The following is a 13,770-nucleotide window of genomic DNA, read 5'->3' as shown; positions in this document are numbered from 1 at the left end:
GTACTGTAATAAAACATATCCTTTAGTTATATTTGTTATATGCTATCACACTCCTGGATCTTCCAAAGACTTGTGAAAACATCTGCTTTGGCACATTACTTTTTCTGCAGCATCAAATTTTAAGTAATACTCCCCAGCAACTCCCATTATAACCACAATTTTTCATTCAACCATGACACTGCAGTGAAATCACATATGAAAGGCATTCACAAGGTTAAAATCCATTATTTAAAAACAAAAAAATAATTGTTTTGATCAGGTCTGAGCTTGATGAATAGTGTTTGGGGAAAAAAGGTTGATCAAATTTTTTTATCAGAGGTTTTTTCAGCTGTAATGGTTGTGGCTTTTAAACAGCCAAAACTAGGTTTGAAAGGGTTGTAAATTTGCCCACAGTGTATTTTAGACCGTTTACATTATTTTTTATCACATATTCAAAATTTATGTACAATTAAGTTTCTTCACCAAAAATGTTTTTACTCTCAAATACAGTGAAGGTTATTGTCAATTAGTTCTACATATCACCCTTTGGTGGCAGAAAAAACCCACATAGAGACCCTAGGGTAATTTTTAAATCAAACAAGTGTAAACAAAGATTGTACTACAAGGGTTGGGCTGATATTTCTTTCCTTCTCTCCCTTTATAAAGCACCTTGTGATGCCATTGTGTATGAAATTCCCTTTCAACCCCCAGGCTTGTGATTGGGGAATCGTTCATGAGCCAAAGGCTAAAGAAGAGTACATGAAGCGCACTGGTGTGACCATCCAGGAGAGCGGAGTGTTTCTCTCTGACAGTGGCCTGCTTGGTGGCTCTCCAGATGGGACAGTATCTGCTGACTGCATCATTGAGGTGAAATGTCCTTATGCAGCCAGAAACAAGACCATAATTCAGGCAGCAGAGGCAAAGGACTTTTATCTCAAACTGGATGAAGTTACTGGCCTACTGAAAATGAAGCCGACTCACAACTACTGGCATCAAATTCAGGGCAACCTGTACCTTACGGGAGCTGGCACATGCCACCTGGTGGTATGGACTCCGCTGGATGTTGTAATTCTGTTCATCCATAAAGATCCAGCTTGGGCAAACAACATTAGTGTTTTAGAAACATTTTATAAGGACATTTTCCTGCCCCATATTCTCTCCGATATTAAATGATTAACCCTGCATTTGTTTACATGTTCTAAATAGGGATGTCAGGATTCAAATATATATAAAAAAGTAATATAATAAAAAGTAAACTTATAAATAGGCAGTAGAATATCATTATTATTATTATTATTATTATCATTATTAGCAATACCTATACCTACCTAGCTAGCTATAAGAAAGCAGATTTATGTGGATGTTTTTGAAAGATCTATGTCTTTCCATGTGCTTACACGGTTCATGTCCATTTTTACGTGACAAACGCGGCTGCACATGATCCTTTTTTTTTTTAACTCTTCCTTTGGCCGCTATGAAAATAAGATTTTCACATTTAACTTATGAACCTGCCATTGACTTCATGCGTTTGAGTGGATTTATGGACCGCGGTTATTGTAAAAATCAGTTAATCTTGACATTCCTAGTTCTAAAGCATTATTTTCAGTTTGAATGTTGTAGCCTCTCCCAATTTGTATATATCAATATCTGTGCATTTGTACCAGTTAAAATGATGTTTGTGTGTTTTGTTGTTTTATTTATTCTAAAAAAGAAAAAGAAAAGCAGTAACATGCAGTTCAAATAAATTGAGTGGGAGCAACATAATCAGTGTGAAGACTTTTTAATTGTCTTGTTCAGCTTCAGTTGCATCCAGGCTGTCAAACGGAACAAAATTATTCATTCAGCTTATGGAGGATCAAACACAGTTGTGTTGATAATATGTATAACAAACCTTTAAAAAAATATAACATTTAACATGTGAGTTTAGGAAAATTGATTAGCAAGTAAAAAACAACATTGATACAGTTCATATGGAATACAGTTAAAGAAAAATTCAATGCTGATGATGGCATTGTGGCAAACAGTGAGAGGAAATTCATGCTATTTCACGGAGGATGGGTGTCTGTAAATTTGTGAGAGAAACACACACTTTCAGTATCTTGTTTGCATGCTTTTTATACTGGTACGGAATGTATGACAAAATGTGAAATGTTTTCAGGCGCTGAATAGAACGCTCCACATGAACTCTTGCACTGGCAATAAGTCTGTTGTGGTTGATTTCCTCCATTGTGAACTGTCCGTTGACAAGGAATGTTGGGATGTTCAGTGAAACACCTGCAGGTAAAATGTCACGAATAGTGAAGCCCTTGTCAGCCATCACCATGTCACCTGCTTCTAGCTGTTGAAGTACTCCGCAGTCTGCTGTTATTGCTTTGTCCGATGTGCTTCCACCATACAGGTCACTGGCGAAGGTAATGAATCCATTAGGTGCCACACCAATCAGAGCCTTAAGCGTGGTACCTCCTTTGTAATGACTGTACAGATGACTTTGGGTGTCCAAACTTTCTGTGTTGGACACAGGTACTTCAGTACAGTCGAGCACAATCCGACAATTGGGAAATGGTTGGAAGCAATGTGGCAGGGAGGTTTGGTTCTTGAATCTGGAAGGAATTTTGTTTTCCATCATGCCGACATACAAAATGTCATACAGGGCACTGGAGATGGTGATAAAGATGTTGGTGACTGTGGCCCGGCAGCAGTTAAACCTCACAGAAAGGTCAACAAGACCACAATTCAGTCGGAGTTTCATCAAAGTCAAGAGCAGCTGATCGATTAAGGGCATTTTTTGGACGTTCCAATCAAAGTGATACTGGAGATCAAATTTGGAAAGAAGGGTCTCCAAAAATAAGACTGTGGCAGCATCTGGCAAGCCAGTGTAATAGTTGACTATGTCTGGGTGGGAGGATATTTGACTAAATGAAAATGTTTGTTTTTGTTTCTCCAATTCTTTCTTCAGTTTGTCATTTTCTTTTCTGAGCATCTTATTCTCAATTTCAAGCACCAAAACACTTGAACTACTTGGGGTCTTCTGAGCAGTGTCAAGGTGACTTGGGCCTGGTTCAGCTCCTCCTTCGTCCTCTACAGTCGCCGGGAGCATTTTCTTTTGCCGTTTGGTCGGCTGGCTGATGTGAGGAAAAGCCTTTCCCTCATTCCAGGCAAACCGTGTGGGCCCCGCTGCTTTGCCATGTGGAAAATGCCATCCACAGACCCTTGAGTTGTAGTTAGGTGTGAAATCTTTACGCCTGGATAAAAGAAAAAAACATTACATAAAGAACTCTGTGGCGATAAACAAAAAGAAGTAGGTTCTGCCAGTGCAGAACCCTTGTCCCTCTCACCCCTGTTCCACAAAAGCAACACAATTTGGCAACTGTATATACATAAATAGTGACTTTTATATTGTTAATGGCTTCATTCTCAAAAATGTAAATACTGACTTTATTCTGGTAAATTGTCACGTAAATCTAAAAAAAGGACTTGTAAACGACTTAATTCTGTAAAATATTACGTATATCTCGTAATTAATCTCGTTCATTCTTGTAAAATGTTTGTTTTTTGTAAAAAAGTTTAATATCTTACAATATGACTTTTCATAAATAACTAGCTAGTTGATTCTCATAAATAACGACTTTAAACTCAGTCACATTAAACTAGTAAATGGCAACTTTATTCCCGTAAATAATGACTTTAATCTCGATTATTTTATGTGGCCCCACTCCATCGTTAACAGCAACAGGTAACGTTATCTCGGCTAACGTTTAGCGCAAATACTGGCGCTAGCCCGCACTTAAATGTATTTTTCATGGTTAGATATCCAGCTTACCGTATCAGTTTAAGCCATCTCCTCTTCTCGTTGTCATCCAAAGGAAAGCGGTAGTAACTAATCGTTTTATTGACATCATTTCTGTTGTTACAACTTGGGACACAGCACTGCACCATTCTAGCCCAATTCGGTTTGGACACGGAAGTGACGTATTTGGCTACGATGACGTAGGCACTAGCCATCCCTATAATGTGGTAACATTGCAATTACAGGAAAAGATTACATGTTTTAAAAGAAAGAATATGAAAAAAATGTGCACGGCTATTTATTTAGTTGTATTTGTAAGCTGGCTGTTATATTTAATCAATTGGTTAAATGGTGTCTTCATTGCAGTGCATGAAAAAAAACAAAAAAAACTTACAATAACATATAAATAATAATAATAAATTACACAAATAATATAAACCATGTATAACAACATATATTTACCACTGCTCTGCCAAACAGCAGTTTAAAAGAGCAAACATATTATATATTAAACAGAGCAAACATTGCATATGTAGGCTATTCATATACAATTCTGTATACCTACATGAAAAACTAATGGATTGGTATCATGGTAACATTAGAGTTACATTCATGTGACCCATAATGATCCTTTTGCACTTTAACAAAATATTGACCTTTCCTTTAGAAACACTCTTATGCCTAATAATGTCAACTTGCTTTTCACCCTGTGTGGCACAGTTACACAACCTGTTGGTTTAGGGTAAATCCTCTGTCCAACACAACACTTTGGTAACATTGGCATAATTCTATACAAGTTGCAACATATACCCCGGGTTTCACAGGCAAGGTTTAAGCCTGTAGTCCCAGACTAAAATGCACGTTTGAGCTGTTTTACCTGAAAGCAACTTGCACTGACTTATCTTAAAATATGTCAGTGCCATTGTTTTGTCTCAAGATGCACACCAGTAATGTTTCTTTTTCTTTTTTCTAAGGCACATTTTTAAAAGCTAATTAAATGCACTAAGGCCTAATCCTGGCTTAATCTAAACTCTGTGAAACCGGGTCTGGGTTAGAAATTAAGGGTTAAGGTTAACCCTAACCCTAACCCTTGTCTACAGACTTTTATTTAACAGCATGGATACTCCAAGGTGTTGACTGCAGTGGTTAGGCCTTTAGCGTTGATACAGGACGAATAACTTCTTACTGTGACAGTCTGTAATGTATTTTAGCAAAGAGTGTTTGTATGGATTGTCCCTAATTAAGCTAGAGCTATTGCATTCAAGTCATGTCATAAAGATCGTATTTACAAGTTGAACGCCACCACAATGATGAGAATATGAGTAGGAAGCTCAGGATTTTCTTTAACCCTGATCTTGAAGAGTTAGGGGTGTGTCAGTGGGAAACATTGTGGGATACCACTATACTTAGGTATTTAGCAGTGACAATGAAGTAAGCTAATGCCTGCACAAAATATGATAGCATTAATATGTAACAGTATAATATGTGATGATAAAGTTTACAGTGGCTTCATTAATTTAAAACATTAAACAAAATTGTAAAACCTCATGAATACAAACTTCCCAGGAGGACTTAAATGCACCATATGTTCCATCGTGAACCCTGTTGGCCTGCTGTCTGGCCCGCAAGCTCAATTTAACAATAATTGTGTAGTTTGATTGCTAAATGTTACATTTAAAATGTTCTAGTTTTGTTAACACGTCACATTACAAGAATTTTTTTTAAAAACACTCATCATCTCAGGTCTCAGTGATATCCTCAAAACATTTTACGAACGTTGATTTGATAATGTTCCTCCTCTGTTATTATGGAACATTGTGCCAATGTTTTACTGAGAACATTATATAATCTGTTATCTCAACAACATCCTCAAAACATCCTTAAAATGTTGCAATTAAAATGTTCTAATTGTGTTAACACATAACATTACAAGAACGTTTTATAAAGAACATTCAACATCTCATCTCTCAATGATATCCTCAAAACATTTTCCTAATGTGACAGAGAGAATTGTTCTTCTTTTGGTTTTATGAAACATTGGGACAATGTTATATTGAGATCATTGTACAAACTTTAACTTTAATAACATTCCCAAAATATCCTCAAAATGTTGCAAGTAGAATGTTCTTCTTTTGTTATCATGAAACATTGGGACAATGTTATTTTAAGATCATTGTCCAAACTTTAACTTTAACAACATTCCCAAAATATGCTCAAAATGTTGCAAGTAAAATGTTCTAATTGTGTTAACTCGTCACATTAAAATAACGTTTTATAAAGAACATTCAACCTCTCATCTCTCAATGATATCCTCAAAACATTTTCCTAACTTGACAGAGAGAATGTTCTTATTTTGTTTTTATGAAACATTGGAACAATGTTATTTTGAGATCATTGTACAAACTTTAACTTTAACAACATTCCCCAAATATGCTCAAAATGTTGCAAGTGGAATGTTCTTCTTTTGTTATCATGAAACATTGGGACAATGTTATATTGAGATCATTGTACAAACTTTAACTTTAACAACATTCCCAAAATATGCTCAAAATGTTGCAGGTAAAATGTTCTAATTGTGTTAACTCGTCACATTAGAAGAACGTTTTATAAAGAACAATAAACATCTCATCTCTCAATGATATCCTCAAAACATTTTCCTAACGTGACAGAGAGAACGTTCTTCTTTTGTTATGACAAAACATTAAGACAACGTTATTTTGAGATCATTGTACAAACTTTAACTTTAACAACATTCCCAAAATATGCTCAAAATGTTGCAAATAAAATGTTATAATTTTGTTAACTCGTCACATTAAAATAACGTTTTATAAAGAACATTCAACATCTCATCTCTCAATGATATCCTCAAAACGTTTTCCTAACGTGACAGAGAGAACGTTCTTCTTTCGTTATAATGAAACATAGGGACAATGATATTTTGAGATCATAGTACAACTTGTTATTTCAGAAACATTCCCAAAACATCTTTTGAATGTTGCAGTTAAAATGTTATATCTTAGTTTTCATATAACGTTATAGGAACATTTTTTTAAATGAGAAAACATCCTTAAAATGTTCGGTAAACATTACATTCAAATGTTTTCTTTAGAACATTAACCAAACTTGTAGGGAATGTTAGCGAAAGTTCTGAGAACGTTCCCTGCTAGCTGGGGTAGTAAAATATATGCAGAAGAATTACAGGTAAATAATATCAAGATGAGTCCAACAGTTGAAATCCAGGATTATGAACCATGGGTTTATATAACACCTCATATAGATCTGCATCTGTTGGAGGTTAAAAGAACAGAAAGAGAAGTTGACTTTAGATATGCTTTCTCAGAATATATCAGAGCCCAATATCCTCGACATATTCAAGCATATACAGATGGATCAAAAGATCCAGAACATCAAACAACTGGGGCTGCTTTTTTAGTTAAAGTTACTAGTAATCAGTGGATTAGTGGAGTAAAGCGAACATCAAATCATTTGGCAGTTTATACTGTTGAATTGATAGGAATCCTTTTGGCGTTACAGTGGGTAGAGGAAATAAAACCTGACAATGTTTTAATTTGTACAGATTCAGTTTCAGTTTTAAAGAGCTTGAGATCTTTCAAATCTAATCACCAAGATATTCTTTTTAATATACTACATATGCATTCAAGAATTGTCCAAAATGGTATAGCAATCAGTTTTATGTGGATTCCAGCACACATAATAAGGGGAAATGAAGAAATAGATACATTAGCAAAACAAGCTTTACAGAAAGATATAATAGAGTTACAAGTTCCATTAAGTAAATCAGAGATGAAGGTTTTAATCTGGAGTAAATTGATAGAAGAATGGCAAGTAGAGTGGAACAATGGGACAAAGGGTAGATTCCTTTTCAGCTTATTAAACAAGGTAAATCAAAATATAACGTGTATAGGTAAGTCAAGGAAAGAAGAGATTATTTTCAGCAGAATATTATTAGGGCACTCAAATTTAAATAGCACACTTAAAATAATAGGGAAACACCCAAACGGGTTATGTGAAATCTGTAAGGTTGAAGAAACAGTAATTCATGTATTTCTTGATTGTAGAAGATATGAGCAAGAAAGAGGAACAATGATAGAAGAAATAAGAAAGAATGTAAAGCAGGAAATAAATTTTAAGGTTTTAATAAAATGGGCAAGTGAAATAAATAGTAAAGTCTTCTTCGATTTTATTAGAGAAACGGGTTTGGTGAATAGATTGTAAAACTCTGTTCCACACTCCGGAGCAGAAGGTGGCGGTAATGCACCTATTTAAGTTGGTTGCCAGCTGCCGTTAAAAATCAAAAAGAAGAAGAAGAAGAAGAACACTGCTGACGTATTTCCGGTGGAATCTCAGCCAGCGTCTTTACTTCCGCATTGCGCGTTCTATAGCGAAGTGTACTAGCGCCAAAACTTTCTTAAAATTCTTTTTCTCAGAAACGGAGACAACGATTTTAGAAACCGATTCGCTAGTCGGATTTCACATGATATGAGAGAATACTCACCCTCAAAGTTGTCGATGTAGCTCGAAATATATAATTTAAAGCCCTTCTCTTTCTTACTCTTAGGTGTGACAGCTAACTGCCTCACAATATTGTTAACATCATTCACGTTAAGTTCTTGTAAACAGCGGGTGTAATTTACCATTATCTCCTCCGAATGCAAAAACGTCTTCCAATGCAGCATCGGATGTAACTGGGCGGACTGAGACAAATCACGGAAGCGATCGTGCATAGAGCCTATTCATCTATTTCCATCCACCATCAATAGATTTTATAAAAGTAAAGAATAGCATAGGTCTTATAGGGTTGTGCCCTACCTGCGCAACTAATTTAAACCCTGCTAGTGTCTTCTGCTGGTTAAATAACAGATATAAGATTAAAATAATATCAGATTTGTCGATTTTTAAATTAACACAAAAACAGAGATGAAAAATCAACTTCAGTGAGAAATTTACTTTTGCTATGGTAAAATAAATGTTCAGTGATATCTTAAAGATTAAAGGTAAAGATGTTTTAATAATAAAAAAATAAAAAAAAACTCCATAGTGTTGATATGGCAACTAGTAAATACACCAAGTTTTGGCATGCAAGCATGCATAAAGTTTTAAACCATGTGTGTTACAACTAGCTCCGCTCACCCCATGTATGAATGTGTGTATATGTAATCTGGATTTACTACATTGGCCATGTTTTTCAAATAGTTGGATATTGAAATCTGGAGTTTGTTAAACATGCTTTAAACACCGATTTTTTTTATTTATTTTTTTATTAAATTTTTGTAGTAGACTGTTCAGATTACAGTCTTTTGGTGCTGACCAGCATAGTATAGTTCAAAAAAGAATGAAGTCTACAATGAATCCACAAACACTCTGATCAACCTAAACATAACAGTTGTAATGGGGAGAAAACATATCAGTGAATCTATAATAAAATAATGTTATGATCCTGCATTCCTTTGGTTCTGAACTAAATTTCTCCATTTCAGTCCCGTGTGAAGATTGCTGCTGATGTGAGGGAAGAACGTTTGTTACAACCTAAACCTGAAACATACTGAACTTTATTATTTTGAATAGTGTTCAGTTCTGTTTATGGCCATGTTTCTGAATTAATGAAAAAGGAAGACACAAAAAGACTTGGGGTTGTTTGTGTTTCAGGGAATTGATCTGTCATTTTGATATTTAAAATGAGCAATTATTTGGTTTAGCTACGAATAACATGCCTTTATATGGTACTTCATTTAGAATCAATGACTTTCACCTGTTTTATATTGACTGAGTAAATTGGCAGGTGCAGAGAAAAATTATGCTTGTCACGAGAGAGGTGGAGCCATTCTGATTAACATCTGCATAAATTTGGATGGTAGCACCCTAATGTGTCATTGAAACAAGCTTGGCAATGATGGGGTTTTGGCAGGTTGGATTTGGATTGGTGTTTATTCTTGCACTTGGATTTTCTGAAGCACGATGGAGAGCAAGAGCAGCACATAATCGTAGTCCAAGTGCGTTTAAGCCTAGAACATTAGCTCAAGCTTCTCAACAGGCTGATTCCGGGATGTCTTTGGTTCCCAGTAACGCTGTATTTGCACCACAAATGTTTCCTGCTCAGTTTCCTGTCCAGACACCAGTCAGGACTGACTTTGGAAAGTCTTCTCAAGATCTTATGGGTGTTCAATTAAAAGAGCTGTTGCAGGGTCCAATGGCGAAACTGACGTGGAGCTTTCCAAGTCTACCAGAGGAACCACAGCAGCCAGATGTTCCTTTTGTGTTGCCTTATCCTGTCCCTGCCAACAGTGTAGCTGCTCAGTGTGGAGAGAATTCAATATATGTGGAAGTGATGAAGGACTTCTTTGGGACTGGGCACCCAATGTTGTCCTCTGGTTTTACACTGGGAGGCTGTACTGCAACTGGAGAGGATTCTTCTGCTCAAGTGCTGATCTTTGAGTCTGAACTGCATGGATGTAGCGGCACATCAATGGTAAGGTTTTGTTGTGACCATAATCATAGGTATTCTGAACTGTCCTTGTGACTGTTATTCTATTAACCTTTCTGTTTAGATGACTGAGGATGAGCTTGTCTATAGGTTCAACATTATCTATACCCCACAAGAGGCTTCATATGGTGTTCCTATTGTCAGGAGCAGTGGTGCGGTGGTTGGTATCGAGTGTCATTATCCAAGGTGAGAATTCAATTAATTCAGGCTCACCGGATGTTCTAACCCTGCCGTTCATGGGCAAGAGATGACCGCTTGTTTAACTCCTACAGAACACATAATGTGAGCAGCGATGCCTTAATGCCCACTTGGATCCCGTATGCCTCATCTAAGGTTGCAGAGGAAGTCTTTGTCTTCTCCCTCAAGCTCATGACGGGTTGGTGTAGGCCAAACAGATTTGTAGTATGCTTGTGAATCATCTGTGTTAAGACTTCTTCTCTCTCTGCAGATGACTGGAGATTTGAGAGACCTTCTAACCAGTACTTCCTGGGTGACATGATAAATCTTGAAGCATCAGTGCGTTTGTACAGCCATGTTTTCGTCCGTGTGTTTGTGGACAGCTGCGTGGCTACTGCAGTCCCTGATGTTGCTTCTGTCCCTAGATACTCCTTTATTGAGAATAATGGGTAAGAGGTGCTGCCTCATGCATCCCAGCTTCCAGAAGGGTTGCGTGATTTCTAAATGGGTTCTGTTCACAGGTGCCTGGTTGATGCCAAGCTCACAGGCTCCACATCTCACTTTATGCCCCGGACTCAAGGTGATAAGCTAGGGTTTCAGCTGGAGGCGTTCAGGTTCCAGCAAGCAGACAGTGGGCTGGTATGTATGTCTTGTAGTTGCAACTATTTGTATGATGTGCTGCCATGGTGTACAAACAACTGTCTCTGCAGGTCTACATCACATGCACTTTGAAGGTGGCTGCAGCAACCTCTCCAAGTTCTGAACAGAAAGCTTGTTCATTCTCTGCTAATGGGTATGTTGCATGCTAGATTAGTGTACAGGTGAATTAGTCGCTTTAACTTAATTGAGGGTTTTTGTCAGGTGGGTGTCTGCAGATGGTTCTGACCAGGTGTGTGGCTGCTGTGACACTACTTGTAGCATCAGAAGTGGAAGTGATCAACTGCTTACAGGTTTGGACTAACTCTGATAACTTGTTATGCATGGCTTTAGTTCTTCTCACTAATCATTTGTTCCTCAGATCTGCGCTGGGAAAAAGCATCTGTCGGCCCCATCGAGGTTAAAGAATATGGCTATGGCCAAAGATAACTGAATGTCATGTGACTTCTGGTGATCTTAATAAATGTTGTTAATACATTTGGATTTGTTGTCTTTACTTGCAGAAATACTGTGTATTACTATACTGTGTATTATGTACTGTGTGTAATATTGCTCAAGTCATTTGTGGGGCTAGGACTATTACAACACTAAGGCATTTCAATAGCATCATATCTTTGCTTACTGGATGCTTTTGCTTTATTATTGGGGTTCAAGTGTGTATGCTGAAACGCTATTGTAACTGATAGAATTTCCAAGTAAGAACTTGAAATTTTGAGGGATGGTAGTATACCAAGGCATGTCTTGGTGACATGTCTGTCACCAAGGCTTACTGTACCTCAATCAACCTGATAGTGGTGCCACTGAGATCAAAAGTATGTAATGGCTCAGAACTCAAACCATTTGTCACAGGCTCAAGTGTCTTATATTATTGGAATGCTTGACAAAGCGTATTGGATTTGATGTCATCCTGTTTTTTTTTTTTTTTAAGAGCCTACTTTTGTGAGCTACTCATAGTGTGTTTTTTTTTTTTTTTTTTTTTTTTGCCTGATCTGAACCAAACCTGTTCAGAAAGATTCTCTGGAGTCTGGTTCAACTTTAATTCACTTTTGCAACAGGGTGCCAAAATGTTTGAAGTGGGTTTGGTCATTTCCTCTAAAATGGCTATCCCTCTTGTACACATGTATGGCCTCAGTCTGTGGTTGTGTGAAAAATGACATGCTATAAAATGACCAAAAAAATAATGAATATGGCTTTAGCTATGCAACAATCAGTCTGACTTGAACACTGGCATGTAGTGTCTTTGTTCAAGGTGCCGATATATTGTCTGAGGACATTCGCACATCTCGAAATACATGGCCGCCATCGGCAAATGAATATTGAGCTGTCAGACTTTGGCTGCGTCTGAAATTGCATACTCTGAGTAGGTAATTATTTGAATAAGTAATTACACTTCACAACCTCAAAAAAAGTACATTCTATACTGTTAATGCTGTATGTAATTTTTTGACTATTCTAAAGCATAAAAATACCTTGTTTCAGATATTTAGGAAACATGCTAAGTTTACATACCTGTTTCTCTGCTACAGCCAATTAATCTACTTTGAAATGTGCGTTTCGGGAATGTTTGTTTTTGTTTTCGTCTGTGTGATTCCGCCCACTGCCAATTTACCCAGTAGTATTTCAACACCCCAGGCTGCCAGTTGCCATAAAACACCGTCCTTGTGTCTCAATGTATATACTATCCATCCTAAACAGTATGTAAGATTAAAGTAAGTGTGTCCTAAAGCATAGTATGTTGAAAAGAGTATGCCAGAAGTCCCTGGATGGTCTACTATTTCCGTGCTCACTATAACAGCTAATATTGCCCACAACCCATTGCGCTTTGGAGGAGGATCCAGTTAAGAACTACAAACCATTACCTTGGCCATTAACTTTTAAATGCATCATTATGCATTAATATGAGGAGAGTTCTCCGCGACTGCAGATCAACGTGCTCCTGCATTTCTCTCCGATATGGAAGGACATGAAATTAAACGTGGAGGATTTTAACTGTAACAAGATGATTGCCAGGCCAGTTTACTGTGACAGGATGCAACAGAGAGCAACCGTTAAAGACGCAATTGTGTTAGTATGTCCCAAAGCTTGTCTCCTTTTTCTTCACACATACAGAGTACATACTTTTAGGGCCTAGTATAAATAGGCGAATTGAGACACAGCAAGTGTATTGCAGCCATGGAAGCAAGCAAACGAGCCAGGTCAAAGATCGCAGATTCTACCCGACCTAAAAATCCACGCCATCCATAATAAGCTCTATGAGCAGACACATATTAAAACGCGGATAAATAACAGCTCATCAACACACATCGACATCTTGTGTTGTGAATTGCACTCATTCCTATTGTGTCCTCAATCTGGCAACCCGCGTGAGCGTTGAGTCTGAGTCTGAGTCTGAGTCTGAGTCTGAGTCTGAGGAGGAGGGGGCGGGGGAACAACTCTCTCTCAATATTTAGAATTTTTTCAATTTTAATATTTTGAATTTGGACTGCAGTACCCATTTCAACCACTAGCTGTCAATATTACACACTGCACCTTTAAGAAAAAAAGGTTCTAAACGGTACCAAATTAGGGTTCTTTGGCTTGTAACAATAGCAGAATCATTTTTGTTAATAAATAGAACCCTTTTAATAAGGTTCCATAAAGAACAATGCTTTGACAGTGCTATACCTTA

The 13,770-nt window shown here is 37.1% G+C and overlaps 2 protein-coding genes across 2 annotated transcripts; one reads left to right on the top strand and one right to left on the bottom strand.

Annotated features, from left to right (window-relative positions):
• Positions 1-1,742: 1,742 nt before the first annotated feature.
• LOC311304570 (uncharacterized protein) lies at positions 1,743-4,063 on the bottom strand. Its single transcript, XM_084431678.1, has 2 exons — positions 3,800-4,063; positions 1,743-3,221 (listed from the first exon to the last, which is right to left on the bottom strand). The coding sequence occupies exons 1-2, from the start codon at positions 3,979-3,981 to the stop codon at positions 2,015-2,017; spliced, it is 1,389 nt and encodes a 462-aa protein (XP_084287804.1). The 5' UTR covers positions 3,982-4,063; the 3' UTR covers positions 1,743-2,014.
• Positions 4,064-9,601: 5,538 nt separating this feature from the next.
• LOC311305065 (zona pellucida sperm-binding protein 3-like) lies at positions 9,602-11,579 on the top strand. Its single transcript, XM_084432526.1, has 8 exons — positions 9,602-10,253; positions 10,333-10,454; positions 10,541-10,644; positions 10,717-10,894; positions 10,967-11,084; positions 11,156-11,238; positions 11,307-11,395; positions 11,464-11,579. Exons 1-8 carry the CDS (start codon positions 9,675-9,677, stop codon positions 11,529-11,531), a joined length of 1,341 nt encoding a protein of 446 aa, XP_084288652.1. The 5' UTR covers positions 9,602-9,674; the 3' UTR covers positions 11,532-11,579.
• The last annotated feature ends 2,191 nt before the right edge of the window (positions 11,580-13,770 follow it).

The sequence above is a fragment of the Rutilus rutilus genome (genome assembly GCF_951802725.1).
Source record: "Rutilus rutilus genome assembly, chromosome: 15".
Taxonomy (NCBI): Eukaryota; Metazoa; Chordata; class Actinopteri; order Cypriniformes; family Leuciscidae; genus Rutilus; species Rutilus rutilus.
Note: the sequence above shows the minus strand (reverse complement) of the source record. Positions and strands in the feature narration are given on the sequence as shown.